This window comes from Cyprinus carpio, chromosome B17 (genome assembly GCF_018340385.1).
Source record: "Cyprinus carpio isolate SPL01 chromosome B17, ASM1834038v1, whole genome shotgun sequence".
In the NCBI taxonomy this organism is placed as follows: Eukaryota; Metazoa; Chordata; class Actinopteri; order Cypriniformes; family Cyprinidae; genus Cyprinus; species Cyprinus carpio.
This window is the reverse complement of record NC_056613.1, coordinates 2,574,487-2,593,441: the sequence shown is the minus strand read 5'-3', so window position 1 is coordinate 2,593,441 and position 18,955 is coordinate 2,574,487. Positions and strand designations below refer to the sequence as shown.

The window sequence follows — 18,955 nt, the reverse complement described above, 5'->3', positions numbered from 1 at the left end:
GTTGTGATTCAAGTGTAGGCCTTATAAATTAAATACACAATAACAATATAAACAACAATATAAACAACAACAACAATAATATAAACATCACTTTTTTTAAGACAGGGTGCAGGTACAGCAAATTCAACCCACTCCCTCCCTCGCCTGCCCACAAAATTTTATATTGGATTAAATTTATTTCATACAAATAAAAAAAAAATAAAAAAAATAACCTTCATTAACATCTCTTCTTGTAGGAATTAATTGATTGCACACAGGCTTAATTTAATTTCTGTATGGTAGGTTAATCTACAACGGTATTTATTGTTTGAATTTCATAATAAAAGTGACAGAATCTGAGAGCTGAAATTTTTTTTATATCATAAGTAACCCGCTCTGTCTAGTCTGTCAGTCTCCGTGTCCTCTTTGCTTGCGATTTTTCTGTGCGTGAGAAAATGGATGTGTGGCATGAGAGCGTGTGAAAAGTGTTAACTGCGTGTGTCTCACGGTGAATGCGTGAGAGCTGGCGTAGTTTAAGTCAGTCTTTGTTGAAATATCTAGCTAACTAACTATGTATGAGGGACATATAAAAAGGTAACTCAATTCCTCCATTAGAATGACTTGAATGGCTGTCCCAGTTTGCCAGTAATACCCTGTCCCAATTTAACAATATGCTATTGGCAAACTGGGACAGTGTCAAAATCGCATAAAAAAAAACCCCCAAGAAGATTAATATGAATGTGATTTTTAAAAATTCTGATTCACCATTACATCCTATAACAAAATATGTAACAATTACAAATGATCCATGAGTTGTTTTATTTTTATAACCTTAACATTATTTACCTCAGAATGCTATGTCATTTTACTTACCATCACAGTTCACTGCAAGGTTGTTAAACATGATGTGCCACACCCCGGAAGTGATGTCATAGCCACAGATTTTTTTTTTTTTTTATCACATACTTGCTACTGATGAGCTTAAACTATTAAGCTTAACTGTCCCACTTTACCCATTGTCCCACTTTACCAGTATTCACCCTATGGGTATGGACATACAACCTTGTTAGCCATTACAAAGTATGGAGAAAAGAGAGAGAGAGAGAGAGAGAGAGAGAGAAAGTACAATAATAATAATTATTTATGGGGTGAGGGGGGCACACTAATAATGGTTTCACAAAAATTGAGTAAAATCTTATTCGTCATTCAACCCAGGAAAAATGGTAGCTCTTAACGAAAATATCCAAAAAACTTCCCTTTGTAAAAGTCTTTGTAGTCTATCACCCTTTTAATAGATCCATCTTGCAACCTATGTTTAGTTTGACTCACATAGAAACAGTTACAAGGACATTGAGGTCGATAGATTACATAGCTGAACATACTCTTACAAGGTATAAATGATTTGATTGAATACATTTTCTTTGTGGAGACATCGACAAATGATTTAGTTTGAATTACATTGTCACAATGATCACAACATCCACACTTAAACATCCCTTATAACTTTATCATTGATCAAGGGAGGATTTCTGTAGCTCACCATTGGAGGTTGAAAAATCTCACATAAACTATGATTGATCTCCCAGTTTCGATTAATTATACGTTGATTTCATGTGACACAGTACTATATTCCATCATGAAATATGGTTGGGTTGAGGTGTTCTTCTTGCTTTTCTTTTAAAGAAGGTCCTTCTGTTGTAGTTGTGTCACTTTATTCAAAGCCTGATCCACACTTAGATGTTCTTAAAAGATTATGTTTAAAAGTACTAAAGAATCATTTTTAGTGTATATAAGTACAAAATTAGTGCATGAAAATATAGCACTATAAGTAGCCTAAATTATGGAAGTGCAATTTTTTCTGCTGGGCAAGACATCTGTGGTTTGTGGTTGGAAAGAAATGCTGACTTAAAGAGCTCCACATGCTTCTGAAGAGCACATCTGAACCTCGATTCTGAAAGCTTTGTCTTCACACTGATTAGAGATCATCTGCTAAGATGCTCCGCAACATATTTCTTGTCAGCTTGCTCATATTTGCAGGTAAAATAATCACCAGTTCAGTTCTAATATGACTTCTACAGTACTTTGTGTTAGGTATAAATATTTGTTTTATGCTTGAATCATTTGTTTTAACATGAATTATTGTCCATTTATTTGTAGTTTGTGCAGCTCATTGGGAGATCCGTGAGGTGGACTCTGCTGAGGACCAAGATAAAGAGATCTCTGTAAGCATCTCCTGATTACAACAGTTCATTAAATAAGTGTATAAAATAATGACTGATGCGCACATCTGTTTAACTAGACTAGGGCAAAACTTTTCACTCATTTGCATGTGATTAACAGGTGATCGACGACTAATTAAGCAGCATAGTTTATTGCATTGTCTCTATGAGTGCAGAGAGATTTGGAGATTGGCTTCTGCTGTATTCTTATCTGTTTTATTGTTATTTGATTTATGATTGCTGCATATGGCGATGTTTTTCAGGCTGACGGCATGCCGAAACAGCAGTCATCTAGTGAGTGCATAATATGCAAATTGATCGTAAAGGCGGTGAAAACATTACTCTCCCATAAACCAACGGTGGTGGGTGTCATGTTTAATACTAAATTATTGATCTGACCATACATCTCACAACAACCTTGACTAAATTTATAATTTCCCTCAGGATGAAAAAGTCAAAACCAAGCTGAAAAAGGGCTGTGATGTATTAAATCAGAGGAAGGATCCGTGCAAGAACTTTGTTGAGAAGTATATGAACAAGCTGATCAAAGAGCTAATGACAGATGACGCCCCCAAACAAAGTCTGTTCTAAAATTCTTATCTGCTAATAGGTACAGAAAAAACCCAATGCTAAAAATGTACAATCACGTCTTTTTTCCTACAGTAATATGGTAATAATGGTTAAATGATGATATATTCATTTTTTAACCTTTTTGTTTGTTTGTTTTGTTTGTTGCAGGTCAGAGCCATAAAGGAGATAATTTTTGTACATGATCAAGCTCATGACAATTTCTGAATGAGAATAAATTACTTTGAAAGCATTACAATGAAAAAATAAAAATAAAAATAAAATATGAATAAAGCAATCAATTATCTGTGTGTTCTTTTTATTGTTTTCTAATTATTAAGCTAAATCAAACACGTTTAAAATATAAAGTAAATAAAATCTAAACAGAATAAATGTTATTAAAATATGCAGAGACAATATTCTCAACAACAGCTCAAAAGCAAAAAATAAATAAATAAATAAAATAGTCATCATTTTTACCAGATCTGTTTCATACTATTGCATTGTTTTGTCTGCATTGCAAAGAAATTAATCAAATTAAACTGAAAAGTATATGTTTACATCATAAGTCAACTATGTTGCTTGCAGAATAAATATTAGTTCATTGTGATTATGACAGATGTGAACAGCATTTGTACATAGTTGCAGTTAAATGAAGGGTTCTTGTGGCTAACCACGAGACTTCTGACATGTCAAGGACAGATCACACCATTTAAAGTGGCATTCCTGATTTGATGATGCCATTTCTGAATGACATCTTACAGAGATTGACTTGTACGACTATGCTGAGAGAAAAATATCATTTCACTCTTTTATGAACCCCTATAAAATCAGGCACTTGTTAAACTACCCTATTATACTACTATCAGCACATTAGAATGATTTCTGAAGGATCATGGGACACTGAAGACTGCAGAAAGTTCAGCTTTGCATCACAGGAATAAATTACATTTTAAAATATAAATAGCAAATAAATGCAGCTTTGGCGAGCATAAGAGACTTCTTTCAAAAACAGAAATCTTTCCCATGCACGCAAACTTTTGAACAATGGTGTACATGGCTAATTTTCAAAAGATATCAATGGAAGAAGATGCTCTTTCCAGCCAAAGCATGTAGTTTACCACTACAACCAACAGGGGCCAAATAACCATGCTAACCAGCCCAACTTTGAAAATAAGCCCTATCAAATTTTGGGAGGCTTGTCTACCCAGATACCAGGTAAGGCTGAGTAAGTACCAGATAAAACCACACCCAACCACTACGGAGTTTCAGAAGAAAAACTAAACAAACTTAAGAATGACTGATTACCAACATGGCACCATCTAATGAGGCCATGAGGCCATCTGACATGAATGTGGCTATTTAGATCAACAGTTCCTACATTCACACTCATCATCAGTCATTTAGTTTGAGCACAAAACCCCCTTTATACATCCTCCCCCAACACTTCCCTGACAAAATAATAGGCTATATGTTCTAAACAGATGCATTAAATTAACAATTATTTAGTCAAATCAATTCCTGTACCATATTATTGTATCAGTGCCATTAAAATAATCATTAATGATATACAGAGTTGTTTACATTATCATTTATTTTCATTTTTCATTATACTTTATTTGCAATCGGTTAGTTGTGATCTTTAGCTTAAGTTAACATAATATTGCACTTTTATATTACTGTGGTATTGTATTTTATATTATATTATGATGCATGCTTTATTTGTTCACAAAAAATTATACAAAATAAATACGAAATAAAAAGTATCTTGATTTCATGATAGTGTTAATAATAGTAATTATTATTAGTGCAATATTGCATTTTTTTACAGAAATTAGTTTGACAAAATTATTTAAAGGTGATCTTATTGATTTCATTATGTTTCGGTAGTAATTTTTGCAAATTATTTTGTAATTATTTTTAACAATAATAATTTTTATTTGATACTTTTTGCGTGTGTGTGTGGTTACTGATATCTGGACACCCTGCCACTTATCAGATATACATATATATAATTTTAGAATTATTTTATTAGAATTAATTATTAATTTTAACGTTTAGTGCAATATTGCCATTTGTATTCATTTTGTTATGCATATTTTGTATTTATTTATTTACATAAATTAGTTTGACAAAATAATTTTTAAAGTGATCTTAATGATTTCATGATGATGTTGGTAGTTATTTTTACTATTTTTATTTATCAATTTTCAGTTTCAGTTTACTAGTTTTTGGACAGCCTCAGTAACAGAGTAGGATATATGGGGGGTGAATTTCACTTAATGTTAAGTATTTTATAAAAGTACATATGCAGAAAATATAAGTTCTGGTCAGTAGGATTTACTATTGCTTAAGATGCAAAAAGGCTGAAGATCTGAAGACAAACTGAGGTCGTGAGATCAACACAACCACACAAGCCATTTCCTCCATTGTCATGTATTTCTCACAGTAACTGTTATGTTCAGATATCTGATAGCATCGGAGCATCTTTACATCCTTTCAAACACAACAGTTTTAAAATATGACAATCAGCAGCAATAGCTATTTATTGTAATTCTTCTCATTTTAGACCAAGTGTCAGAAGAAAAAAGAATTCAAAGGAAATAATGACTGCTCCCTATCCTGCATTTCATGACCTCAAGACATGTTATTACTTTATCAAAGATGATTGGCTAAAGTTGTGTGGAGAGGTTTGTGTAGTATCAGCGTACATCTGTGAGTTGTTTGTCAAATGGGGCTGTTTAAGTTGTCTGGTTGTTGTGGCAGTGGTGTGAAAACGGCCTGCTAAACAGGTGGTGTGTATGATGTGTGTAGGTGCTGGAGAAGATGAACAATTCACACAAACTCATCATTCACTCACTATCATGTAATTCCAGACCTGTATGAATTACTTTCTTTTTTGGAACACAAAATATTTTAATAGGGTGAATTCAGCACAGTGGCAGTATGTGACTAGGGTTGGAGCCACTGATCTATAATAGTATTGTAATAGTATGATTTATATAAACCGGTGGATATTCTACAAAATGGCGCTATGGTAATGTGGAGAGACACAGAGGAGACGAATTGTTAAATAAAGTCGTTATTTGTGACCCTGGACAACAAAACCTTCTTAATCTTAAGTGTAATTTTTTCAAAATTGAGATTTATACATAACATGAAAGCTGAATAAATAACCTTTCCATTCATGTATGGTTTGTTAGGATAGGAGAATATCTGGCCGAGATAAAGCTATTTGAATATCTGTAATCTGAGGGTGCAAAAAAATCACTTTAAAGTTGTCCAAATGAATTCTTTGCAATCAACTGAAACAGAGGGGTTTCATGACACTTTAAGCCCTTGTTCCGTCTGTTGTCATAGGAAAGTCAACTCACTGGCTAACAAAATAGATGAACTGGCTGCATTGGTGAAAAATGTGATGATCTACAGGGGGTGTAGTTTGCTGTGTTTCACTGAGACATGGCTTACCCCTAGCATCCCGGACGCTGACGTGGACTTATCTGGCATCATCACAGTCAGAGCAGACAGAGACACAAAGGCATGTGTAAAGATTAAAGGTGGGGGACTTGCAATGTTTATTAAGTGTAATCCTAGGCATGTTACTGTGAAGATGACACACCATCGCAGTTTTAGGTTTACATCCCCCCATGTGTGCAAGCTGAAGCCAGGTGTGAAGTTATTTATTCGGTCATTGCGAAACTGCAGAAAACAGCATTCAATAGCCTTTACGTTTATTTCTGGGGATTTTAATCATGTCACACTGGACTCTTCACTGTCTGCTTTCTCTCGGTATGTGGACTGCTTCACTAGAGGGAACATGACTGTTGATCTACTGTATGCTAATGTTAAGGATGCATATACTGCCCTTTCTCTGCCACCCTTGGAGAGATCAGAACATAGTTTGGTTTTGCTCCAGCCTCATTATAAGCCTTAAGTAGTGATGCAACCTATCATCACACGCTCCTTTAGGAAGTAGACTCTTGGAGCTGAGGAGGCCCTGCAAGACTTTTTTCAGTCTACTGACTTGGGAATGCTACAGGAGTCGTATGGGAATGACATTGTTGTTCCAACTAGATCCATTTGCTGTTTTCCCAACAGTAAGCCCTGGATTACTAGTGACATGAAGGACCTCCTCAAACAGAAGAAGAGGGCTTTTAAGAAGGGTGACTTGGAGGAGATTAGATGTATACAAAAAGAGCTCAAAGTCCAGCTGAAAAAAAGCTAAAGATAAATACAGAAGAAAAGTGGAGAAGAAGTTACAGCAAAAAAGCATAAGGGAGGTGTGGCATGGCATGAAATGAGGGAATTTTGTGATGAGTTATGTGGGGAGGGCCAACAACTTCTTCAATAGGTTTGACTACCCTGGTTTCACCTGGTGAGAGTAATAAACCTCTCTAATCATCATGTATCAGGGAAGTAACGCTGTGAGAATGATGTTTTTCAATTTCACCAGTGCATTTAATACCATCCAGCCCCCTCTACTGAAAGACAAACTGACGGAAATGAGTGTGGGGTATAATCTTAATAACTGGGTTACAGATTATTTTACAGAGACCTCAATATGTCCAACTGAGGGATAGCATCGCTGATACTGTAGTCGGCAGCACGGGGGCACCACAGGGGATAGTGCTCTCCCCTGTCCTGTTTGTCTTGTACACTTCAGATTTCAAGCATGATTCAGAATTGTGTCATATGTCCTATGCCAAAAGGTTGTTGTAGATGTTTTAATAGACTGTCATCGCTAGCATCGTCTTCTGTGCCGTCATGTGCTGGGGGAGCAGCATTAGAAAGAGGGATGCCACACAGCTGGATGAGTTGGTGAGAAAGTGTGGTTGGGTGGTGGGTGTGGAGCTAGGCTTAACATTGGTAGCTGAGAGGAGGATTCTTAGCCAGTCTTAGCCAGTCCATCATCCGCTAAGTGTCTGTTTTTTAATGTTGCTACTGGATTTTCTAATTTTTCCTTTGGGATCTATCTATCTATCTATCTATCTATCTATCTATCTATCTATCTATCTATCTATCTATCTAAAGGCCACAGCCACCAGGGAATACTGTTTCCATGAAAGGGTATACATGGTCTGCAACAGTGCTTAGGTAGATGGTACGTGTCAAAGTGGATGGATGGCAGGACCCAAGATTTCCCAGCAGAACACTGCCCAAAGCATCACACTGCCTCTGCTGGCTTGCTAAAGTGCATCTTAAGGCCGGGGACACACCAAGCCAACTTCAGCTAACTAGTGGTGACGAAAGCAGACGGAGTTGTCACCTTGTGTCAGCAGCGTCGGATCAAAAAGCTGCACTTGAAACACACTTTCCCCATGCCAACTGAACATGCTAAATCAGGTAAACACCCGCCAACGTAAGTCCAACAAGAGGAACACACCAAACAAACTTGCCCGATAGTAGCTCAACTGTTGGATCGGACCACACTCTCCACGTGCATCAGTGAGCCATGACCATGTCGCCAGTTCACCTCTGTTTCTTCCTTTGACCACTTTTGATAGATACTGACCACTGCAGATTGGGAACACCCTACAAGAGTTGCAGTTTTAGAGATGCTCCAATCCAGTCATCTAGCCATCTCAATTTGGCCCTTGTCAAACTCACTCAAATCCTTACACTTGCCCATTTTTCCTGTTCCTAACACCAACTTTGAGGACAAAATGTTCACATGTTGCCTAATCTATCCCACCCACTAACAGGTGCCGTGATAAAGAGAAAAACAGTGTTATTCACTTCACCTGTCAGTGGTCATAATATTATGCCTGATCTGTGTATATGTGTGGGAACATTTGCCAACCTCAAGTTAGTTTTACCACTTTGGTCTATGGTTTCATATGTGGTAGATAAAAATTAAAAGACAACAAGCATGAAATTACCTTTATTATCTTTAAAACAGGTCTGTATTCTGGTTATGTAAATTTCATTATTAGGAGCCTACTCATACATATCTTACAAAATTGTTGAAGTAAACAACTTGTTGAGGTAAGAGAGTTGTTTAGTGTTACGCTTCCTCTTTTTAAAAAATGTACATGCATGAGAACAGTTACCATTCTCACGCTGGTTTTATACTGTGGTTCCTTGGAAATATTAGAAATAAATTACAAGTAAAGAATGGCATTTAACATGTCTGTTACCTTCTGTGATTGTTTAATTTGCTTTGGTATTTTTTCTGGGTAATTTTTTTTTTTTTTTTTTGGCCACACAGAAAAAAAAATCCTCAGACTTAATTCAATACTATAGCTTGTAGAATTGTTGCAGTGAATGAAAAGATGTTGTTACGACCTCTAGTGGTTAGCCGTAACAGAAAAAGAGAACTGAGATCACACCAGAGAGTTGCCAAATGAACAATTTTTATTTTCTTTTTATTATTACTTTCTTTTCAGGGGCAGACAAGGCCAAAACAAAAAAATAAACAAAAATAAACAAAAAAAAAAAACAACTTTTCTTTGAAACTAAATAAACTCAAATGGAGATAAAGAAAACAAAATACAGAGCAACTTACCTCCCTCAACCATAAAGTGAGAAAAAGATACATAAATAAAATGGCGTCTAACTCCCTATGTCCCAAAGTTATTTACAAAGTTTCAGGGCATTCACAAAGCAGAATCAGAATACAAATCGTAGTCAAAAGAGGCAATGTTCAGAGAAACAGGAGATTCAGTATCTGATCTTACAATGACAGACACTCAACAGATTCACTACACAGAATATATCTCTCTGGTACGACACTCATAACCAAACAATGACAAAGATACAAACAATAGCAGAAAATAGTTAATCAGCATGCTAGCAAAACCCCAAAGTACTGTGTCAACGAGGCTCAAAGGCACTAGATGAGTGTTTGGGGCAGTCCTTATATCTGGTTCAGGTGCATAGTAGGACCAATCACCATCTTCAGCTGGTTAACAGAGGCCACACCAATGCGGAACACAAACATGTCTACACACACGAGCAGAGAGAGGAAAGAAAACATACAAAAAAAACTGTTCACAGATGCATAGCATATCTTAAGGTCATAACAATATTAACAGCAATTAAGTTATTAACATCAAGTATTTATACAGTCTTACAGATTTATTGAAACAGAAATGTTGATTGAAATGATTTGCAAAAAAAGTTTCTTTCCAACAGCTTCTCACTTCCAACTAAACTTCCCAACAGCTACACCTACTACAGTATTTTATGTCTTGTGTGTTTATTTTCAAACTCATGCACTTTGTTTCTGTTTGGCTTGTTAATCACACAAATCAAGTGCCCAGAGCTCACCTCATTTAGATTCAGGAGACAGCTGCTTTTAAACCATCTACATTATTATTAAATGCAATATATCAGTCATATTGCACTACAGTGTAAAATGACACATTAAATGTTTGATTCTTACTTAAATTACTAAATTTACAAAAAATGTCCCGTGTATTGCAATGCTAAAGGAGCCCGACCAAGTATTGAATGCATAAATTAACATACTTTAAAGAAGTTGAACTTTTCTGTTTTGCAAATCCTTTTTTGGTTGATCTTAGAAACTACTCTAATATTTTGAAATACTGGATTTTTGACATTCAGGAGCTGTAAGCTCTAATCATCAAAATTAAAGCACACACAAAAAAAAAAATCCATTTTTCCATGATATTCATATACATACACACACACACACACACACACACACACACAGTGCCATGAAAATGGTTCTTAGGATTTTAGAAAAGGTCCTAAATCTAATAACTGCTTGTACCACCGTTTGCAGCAACAACTGCAATCATGCGTTTGCGATAACATTTGCCTTTTAACTCTCCCATGGATGCCATTTTTGCCCAGAATCTGTCTTATTGTTGAATCATGAACACTAATTAGGGCAAGTGACGCCTGCAGTTCTTTAGATGTTGTTCTGGGTTCTTTTTTGACCTCAAGGATGAGTCGTCGTTGCTCTCTTGGAGTAATTTTGGTAGGCCGACCACTCCTGGAAAGGTTCACCATGGTTCCAAGTTTTCTCCATTTGTGAAAAATGGCTCTGACCGTGGTTTGCTGGAGTCCCAAAGCCTGAGAAATGGCTTTATAATCCTTTCCAGACTGATACATGTCAACTATTTTGTTTCTCATCTTGAATTTCAGATTCAATTTAGATCACTGCAAGATGTGTTGCTCTTTAAGCATGCTTCACTTCATCAGACATCTTCTATTTAAGTGATTTCTTGATTCAACAGGTCTGGCAGTAATCAGGCCTGGGTGTGGCTAGTGAAATTTAACTCAGCTTTATAAAATAATGTTCTTAATCAGAGTTCTTTCATGATTTAACAGGAGGGGGCAATTAATTTTTCACGTAGGACCAGGTAGGTTTGGACAGCTTTTTTCCAACTGGACAGTTGGATGGTAAACTGGTGCTGTACTAATAGGGTGGCTGGGAAAATAAGAAGGTGATGCTCTTCCATACATGCTGAGATGTCTGTCAGGCAGTCTGAGATCTGAGCAGGTACCACTGGATCATCTGGTTGAAATGAGAGATAGAGCTGTCTGTTATCATCATAGCAATAGCAGGAGAAACCATGTGCCTTAATGATGGGTCACAGTGATCTAGTGCATAAAGAGAACAGGAGGGGTCCAAGAACTGATTCCTGAAGAACCCCAGTGATTTGGATACCTCTCCTTCCCAAGACACCCTGAAGGACCCACCTGTGAGTGCAGTTACGGTGATGCCCAGCAATGAGAGGATGGACAGAAGGATTTGATGATTAACAATGTTGAATGCAGCAGATAGTTCTAACAGAATGAGAACTGAAGATTTGGACTAATAAATAATAATCTTCAGTGACTTACAGCAAGGCGGTTTCAGTTGAATGGCCACTTTTAAATACAGATTGGTTCAAGATCCAGAATCTCTTGGTTCAAGTGATTTTACTATGAACGGGAGGAGAGACATGGGCCTGTAGTTCTCAAGTGAGGTGTCTTGTGTTGGTTTTTTAAGCAATGGGGTTAACCAGAGTCCAACTGAATGCGGTGGGAAAAATGCCTGTGAGAAGAGCTGTGTTGATGATGATATGTGTGTGAAGGCATAAGTCCAGGGGAAATAGCTTGTAGTAGATGTGAGGTGACTGGATCTAGAGGGCAGGTGGTAGGGTTGCTGGAGAGAATAAGTTTAGAGACTTAATCTTCTGTAAGAGGAGAGAAGGACGAGAGAAGATGGTCAGCTGCATGAGTGTTTGCTGTGAGTTCCTGGGTGAGTGGAGCCTGATGACAGAAAATAGTGAAACTGTAATGCCAGCAGAGGGAGCCCTTGCCTGAGTACTGACTGTTCACCGCTCCCTCTGCTTCTATGGTCATTTCCTGTTTGACACTATTTAACACGAGTCAGCATGTTTCCCCATTGCGAAGTATTGCCAGTTTACCTGCCTTACCTGTTTTCACGTTCTTACTTCTTGGATAGCCCCATTAGATTTATTGCCTGATTGGACTGATGTTTGTGTTTGACCCATTCGCCTGCCTACTTGTCTCTGCCTTTTGGATTCCCCTTGTCTATGTTGAAAGATCGGACCTCCATTACAGTACTGACTCTCTGCCTGGTTTAACGACACTGTCTCTAAGATCTTTCCCTAATAAACTTCTGCAAATGGATTCTAATACTGCCTCAGCCTCCTCGTTACAGAAATAAAAACCACATTCCAGTGAAAAAAAATTATTTTCATAATCTTCTATGATGTCTGTAAGAACATCATTACGTGTATTATGATGTGATTGAGTGGTAGTGTCTCTCTGCAGATGATGATATGCAGGATGTGACAGCATCTGAAATACAGAATTGAGTTACAATATGTCTCCTTCCATTTGTTTTTGTGTGAATGTGATATAAAGTCATGCAGCTGTGACTGGGTATGTTTATGCATAAACCTAAGTAATTGGGAGAAAAAAAAAACATAAATTAAATGTTTTATGTTACTTACTAAGTAGTAAAGAGGATAGAAGTATCCAAAAAGACATGATTGGTAGGAAACCAGTTATAATTTGAAAGTTATAAATCATAGACATTTTAATAAAGAAATCGTTTACCTGTTGACAGTCAGTGTAGTTGGATGGCTGAGCTTCAGAAAATCAGTAATGAGCCATCATTTTTTAAGAGTGTAGCCTCTGTTAACAATAACAATAGCATGTTGTGTGACTTGGGTACTTTTTTATTGACATGAAATTGTTGTAAAAATGACAAATAGCCTTTTTTATTCACCCTCAACCCATCCTAGGTGTAAATTACTTTCTTCTTTTAGACGAATCCAGTCGGAGTTATATTAAAAATTGTCCTGTCTCTTCTAAGCTCTTTCATTTTAGTGGGTGGGTGTTTATGTTTAACAGTCCAAAACACATTAAATAAAGCATGCACATCCATAAAAAAACATGACTCACACCGCTCCGGGGGGTAAATGAATATGGAAGCAGATTAGTCTCAAATATAATTCACGCAAAAAACACGATTCACACATGCGTAGACAATTTAACATGCATGAAACCTAATTCACGTACACACAAAAAAAAATTCACGTGCGTGAAAAAAAAATATATATTCACAAAAAGCAATTCACATGCGCAAAATAAAATTATATATTCATAAAATACCATTTCACAAATGCAAAACACAATTCATAGATATACAACTGTGCACAAAAAACCTTTGAATGTTTAAAATGTACGAGTGTCTGAATGTACAAATCGTCATTTACTACGAATCCACTCGGATTTGTGTGTGTGTGTTTTTGAGACTTTCCTGGCAGAGCTCTGAGAGTGCATTCAAGGAGAGTAGTTTTGCACATGTTCAGATGAAGTCACAATAATGGCAGAAGCTTCCTTTGTTTGAGTCTGCGCGTTAGAAACGGAAGTGCTAAAAATCGCTAAAAATGGGCTTCACTTGTCTCAGTTGAGTTCCAGTTGGGTCGCTGTGTCCATTTCTTTTACTGTCTATGGGATTACTGATTTAAAGGCTTAATGTCCGTTCTAATTAATCCATATTGCGCAACGCAAAAGAAGCGCAGAATCATGCTCCTTGAATGCACTCTCAGTGGCTTATGATATGATTGGTTGAATGGTAAGCTCGCATCTGATTGGCTAAAGAGTACGACAGACCCACGTGGGAAGAGAGCTCTGCCAGGAAAGTCTCAAAAACACACACACACAAATCCGAGTGGATTCGTAGTAAATGACGATTTGTACATTCAGACACTCGTACATTTTAAACATTCAAAGGTTTTTGTGCACAGTTGTATATCTACGAATTGTGTTTTGCATTTGTGAAATGTATTTTATGAATACATAATTTTATTTTGCGCATGTAAATTGCTTTTTGTGAATATATATTTTTTTTCACGCACGTGAATTTTTTTTGTGTGTACGTGAATTAGGTTTCATGCATGTGAAATTGTCTATGCATGTGTGAAAAGCTTTCCATGCTTTAACAATATTCTAAACAAACCTAATTAAATAAATGAAGGCCTCTTGTAGCGAATCCATGTGTTTTTGTAAAAAAAAAAAAAAAATCCATATTTCAAACGTACTAAAAACTTCTCTCTCAATTCTCCCTCCCACATCTGTTGTACTCGGAAGCCATTCCAGCAGTTGACTTATAGGACGTCAGGGTAGCATGATTAGTCATGTGAATTACAAGTGCAAACCGAGTAATTGTAAAGAAAAATGTCAGAGGATTTCTATAAAAGCCAAGAGCCACTTTATTTGACTGCAATGATAATGCTTTGAATTGCCAGGACAATTTTTAATATAACTCTGATTGGATTCGTCTGAAAGAAGAAAGTCATATACACCTAGAATGCTTTGAGGGTGAGTAAAACACAGGCTATTTTTCATTTTTGGGTGAACTAACCCTTTGAAAGCACATTTTTTTCTTTCATATTCATGGAGTCCCAAAATGGCACAGTTGAGTACACTTTGATGTTATGAAAAAGAAGAATCCAAGGCACTTCTTCTGGTCCAAAAAAATATGGGGATGGGCATACAACCTTGTTAGCCATTACAGAGAGAGAGAGAGAGAGAGAGAGAGTGTGTACAATAATTATTATTATTAAGGGGTTGAGGGGGGCACACTAATAATGGTTTCACAAAAATGGAGTAAAATCTTATTCTTCATTCAACCCAGGAAAAATGGTAGCTCTCAACGAAAATATCCAAAAACTTCCCTTTGTAAAAGTTTTTGTAGTCTATCACCCTTTCTAAAAGATCCAGTCATACCAAACCAAAAAACCATACCAAACCAAAAAAAATTTAAAGTAGAGGAATTAGAATCATGACCGACACATAATGCACTGACATATGATAATCTTTGTTTCTTGTACGAACATTTTTTGGATCCCATAATCTATTTTGCATCCTATGTTTAGTTTGACCCACATAGAAACAGTTACAAGGACATTGAGGTCAATAGATTACATAGCTGAACATACTCTTACAATGTGTGGTGGGATGACCTAAAGAGGTCAGTAGTAACCAGGCGAAAGGGGCCATGAGGTGACTTTGATAAACAGGCACATTTCTATTTAGACAGGTCAAAAGTATTAAAACATCACATCACCAATCTTTGATGCAAATACCCACATGAAAACAAAATCAAAATAAATAAACAACAAAAAGAGAACCAACTATAGATGGCCACAGGTTACCCAGAAAGTGAAGACAGAAGTGGCACGAGCAAAAGTGTTCTCACAGCAGTCAAGCTCACAGCAATCACACTGCAAACCTACAGAGAAAAAACAAAGATAAAGTGATCAAACTACCACACAATCCCAGCCACCTCACCACCGCCATCCACACAGTGAGGGCAACTCCGTGGCCACCATTGGCTTAAGAAACCAAAACTAAACCTATAAGAGAAAAGAATAAACAGCTTAATTAATAGTGGGCAATGCAGGTGATACAAACACAAGTCAGCATTGTAACACAATCACTATTAACCCAGTTTCTTCATTGCCTAATATATCCTCTCACAATCTGGTTCTCAAAACCACAAAAAAAAACAAAAAAAAAAAACATTAACATAAAGTTCTCAGTCCATTAAAGCTAAAGTAAACGGTAACCGTGCATCCCTTTAACATCCACAATTTCTGACTGGGACAGTCAGGCAGCATCAGTCAGGCAATAATCCAGCCACAACACTCTTAATCGGTACATCATATGTTCAGTTCTCAACGAGGCTCTGGCAGTATTCAATGTAACTGCTTATCTGCTGCCATTCTTTTGAAGTGCTATATCATTCTTTTCAAAGTTCTAGATCCGCCACAACATTCCCGAAATCAACAGTGGAAGAGATCGAGCAAACAAGCTTCACTACTTCCTTATATAATGCTGGGGCTGCTGGGACTTGTAGTGCCCAAACCATGGTCCCATTACAAATGTATAAATGATTTGATTGAATACATTTTCTTTGTGCAGACATCTACAAATGATTTAGTTTGAATTACATTGTCACAATGATCGCAACGTCCAAACTTAAACATCCCTTGTAACTTTATCATTGATCAAGGGAGGATTTCTGTAGCTCACCATAACTACGATTGATCTCCCAGTTTCGATTAATTATACGTTTGATTTCATGTGACAGTACTATAATCCATCATGAAATATGGTTGTGTTGAGGTGTTCTTCTTGCTTTTCTTTTAAAGAAGGTCCTTCTGTTGTAGTTGTGTCACTTTATTTAAAGCCTGATCCACACTTAGATGTTCTTAAGATTATGTTTAAAAGTACTAAAGAATAATTTTTAGTGTATATAAATACAAAATTAGTGCATGAAAATAGAGCAATATAAGTACATTATGGAAGCGCAATTTTTTCTCCTGGGCAAGACATCTGTGGTTTGTGGTTGGAAAGAAACGCTCACTTGTGGTGGATGGAGACCTCTATAAAAGAGCTCCACATGCTTCTGAAGAGCACATCTGAACCTCGATTCTGAAAGCTTTGTCTTCACACTGATTAGAGATCATCTGCTAAGATGCTCCGCAACATATTTCTTGTCAGCTTGCTCATATTTGCAGGTAAAATAATCACCAGTTCAGTTCTAATATGACTTCTACAGTACTTTGTGTTAGGTATACATTTTTGTTTTATGATTGAATCATTTGTTTTAACATGAATTATTGTCCATTTATTTGTAGTTTGTGCAGCTCATTGGGAGATCCGTGAGGTGGACTCTGCTGAGGACCAAGATGAAGAGATCTCTGTAAGCATCTCCTGATTACAACAGTTCATTAAATAAGTGTATACTTTAAAATAATGACCGATGCATATATTTGTTTAACTAGACTAGGGCAAAACTTTTCACTCATTTGCATGTGATTAACAGGTGATCGACGACTAATTAAGCAGCATAGTTTATTGCATTGTCTCTATGAGTGCAGAGAGATTTGGAGATTGGCTTCTGCTGTATTCTTATCTGCTTTATTGTTATACAATTTATGTTTGCTTCATATGGCATTGTTTTTCAGGCTGATGGCATGCCGAAACAGCAGTCATCTAGTGAGTGCATAATATGCAAATTGATCGTAAAGGCGGTGAAAACATTACTCTCCCATAAACCAACGGTGGTGGGTGTCATGTTTAATACTAAATTATTGATCTGACCATACATCTCACAACAACCTTGACTAAATTTATAATTTCCCTCAGGATGAAATCAAAACCAAGCTGAAAAAGGGCTGTGATGTATTAAATCAGAGGAAGGATCCGTGCAAGAACTTTGTTGAGAAGTATATGAACAAGCTGATCAAAGAGCTAATGACAGATGACGCCCCAAACAAAGTCTGTTCTAAAATTCTTATCTGCTAATAGGTACAGAAAAACCCATGCTAAAAATGTACAATCACGTCTTTTTTCCTACAGTAATATGGTAATAATGGTTAAATGATGATATATTAATTTTTTTTAACCTTTTTTGTTTGTTTGTTTTGTTTGTTGCAGGTCAGAGCCACAAAGGAGATAATTTTGTACATGATCAAGCTCATGGCAATTTCTGAATGAGAATAAATTACTTTGAAAGCATTACAATGAAAAAAATAAAATAAAAATAAAATATGAATAAAGCAATCAATTATCTGTGTTTTCTTTTTATTGTTTTCTAATTATTAAGCTAAATCAAACACGTTTAAAATATAAAGTAAATAAAATCTAAACAGAATAAATGTTATTAAAATATGCAGAGACAATATTCTCAACAACAGTTCAAAAGCAAAAAAATAAATAAATAAAATAATCATAATTTTTACCAGATCTGTTTCATACTATTGCATTGTTTTGTCTGCATTGCAAAGATATTATTCAATTTAAACTGAAAAGTATATGTTTACATCATAAGTCAACTATGTTTCTTGCAGAATAAATATTAGTTCAATCCACTGTGATTATGACAGATGTGCATGAGGTTTGGACAGGTGAAGATAAATAAAGGATCTTGACTTCTGCCATATCTAGGACAGATCAAACCATTTAAAGTGGCATGCCTGATTTGATGATGCCATTTCTGAATGGCGTCTTACAGAGCTTGACTTGACTTGTAGTATCAAGACAAATAAGATTCAAGGAAAATAATAATGGATCATCAAAAATACATTAACATCATATATTAATCAGTTCACACAGATGAGTAATGAAATGTCCTTAAAAGTCAAACAATACTATCCAGTCAACTGTGATACAGATCACGTGATACATATAAGATATTTGATACTGTTTCAGAAAATAATGATTCCTTATCATCACATCTAAACTGGTTTCATTTCCCCAACATGATCTTCTTCTCTCATGTCTGGAAACAGTTTGTGGTTGATATCCAGCACCGATATGGTGTAGCTTTTTTTCAGACAGAGGATCTCTCAGTCCTAACATCCCATTTTCAGACAGATCCCAGACCTGGTCAAAGTAAAAAAAAAAAAAAACACAAACAATTCAGATGAAGTTGTTTAATGGACAGTCAGCTAAGCTTATGTTCTGCGTGATTTTAGCAGGGTGTGCAACTATGACCCTTTAAGTACTATACACATAACATTTTTCAAGCTGTTTTAAGACCTTTTGAGAAGCTTTATCTTTGAAGACAATTTACCACATCCTCTTCTTTCACTCCTTTCAAGAGCATCACTTGGTCAAAACCCCTTATTTGGCTGATAAGATCATCTGTACAAAGTAAAATTCTTAAAATAGTGCAATAAAACTTTCAT

General features: G+C 36.2%; 1 protein-coding gene across 2 annotated transcripts; it reads left to right on the top strand.

The window, feature by feature from the left end:
• The first annotated feature begins 1,877 nt into the window (after positions 1–1,877).
• Positions 1,878–17,828, top strand: LOC109107756 (prosaposin-like). Of its 2 annotated transcripts, none has more exons than XM_042743046.1 (5): positions 1,878–2,016; positions 2,137–2,201; positions 17,231–17,329; positions 17,412–17,573; positions 17,703–17,828. In XM_042743046.1, exons 1-4 carry the CDS (start codon positions 1,974–1,976, stop codon positions 17,568–17,570), a joined length of 366 nt encoding a protein of 121 aa, XP_042598980.1. In that variant the 5' UTR covers positions 1,878–1,973; the 3' UTR covers positions 17,571–17,573; positions 17,703–17,828. The 2 variants fall into 2 exon arrangements, with proteins under 2 accessions (XP_042598980.1, XP_042598979.1); XM_042743045.1 differs by lacking the exons at positions 1,878–2,016; positions 2,137–2,201 and adding exons at positions 16,608–16,780; positions 16,901–16,965.
• The last annotated feature ends 1,127 nt before the right edge of the window (positions 17,829–18,955 follow it).

Coding starts and splice junctions, on each gene's coding strand:
- LOC109107756 (XM_042743046.1), top strand. CDS start 1,974: ATGCTCCGCAACATATTTCTTGTCAGCTTGCTCATATTTGCAG. Junction 2,017..2,136: donor CAGCTTGCTCATATTTGCAG/GTAAAATAATCA, acceptor ATTTATTTGTAG/TTTGTGCAGCTCATTGGGAG. Junction 2,202..17,230: donor ACCAAGATAAAGAGATCTCT/GTAAGCATCTCC, acceptor ATTGTTTTTCAG/GCTGATGGCATGCCGAAACA.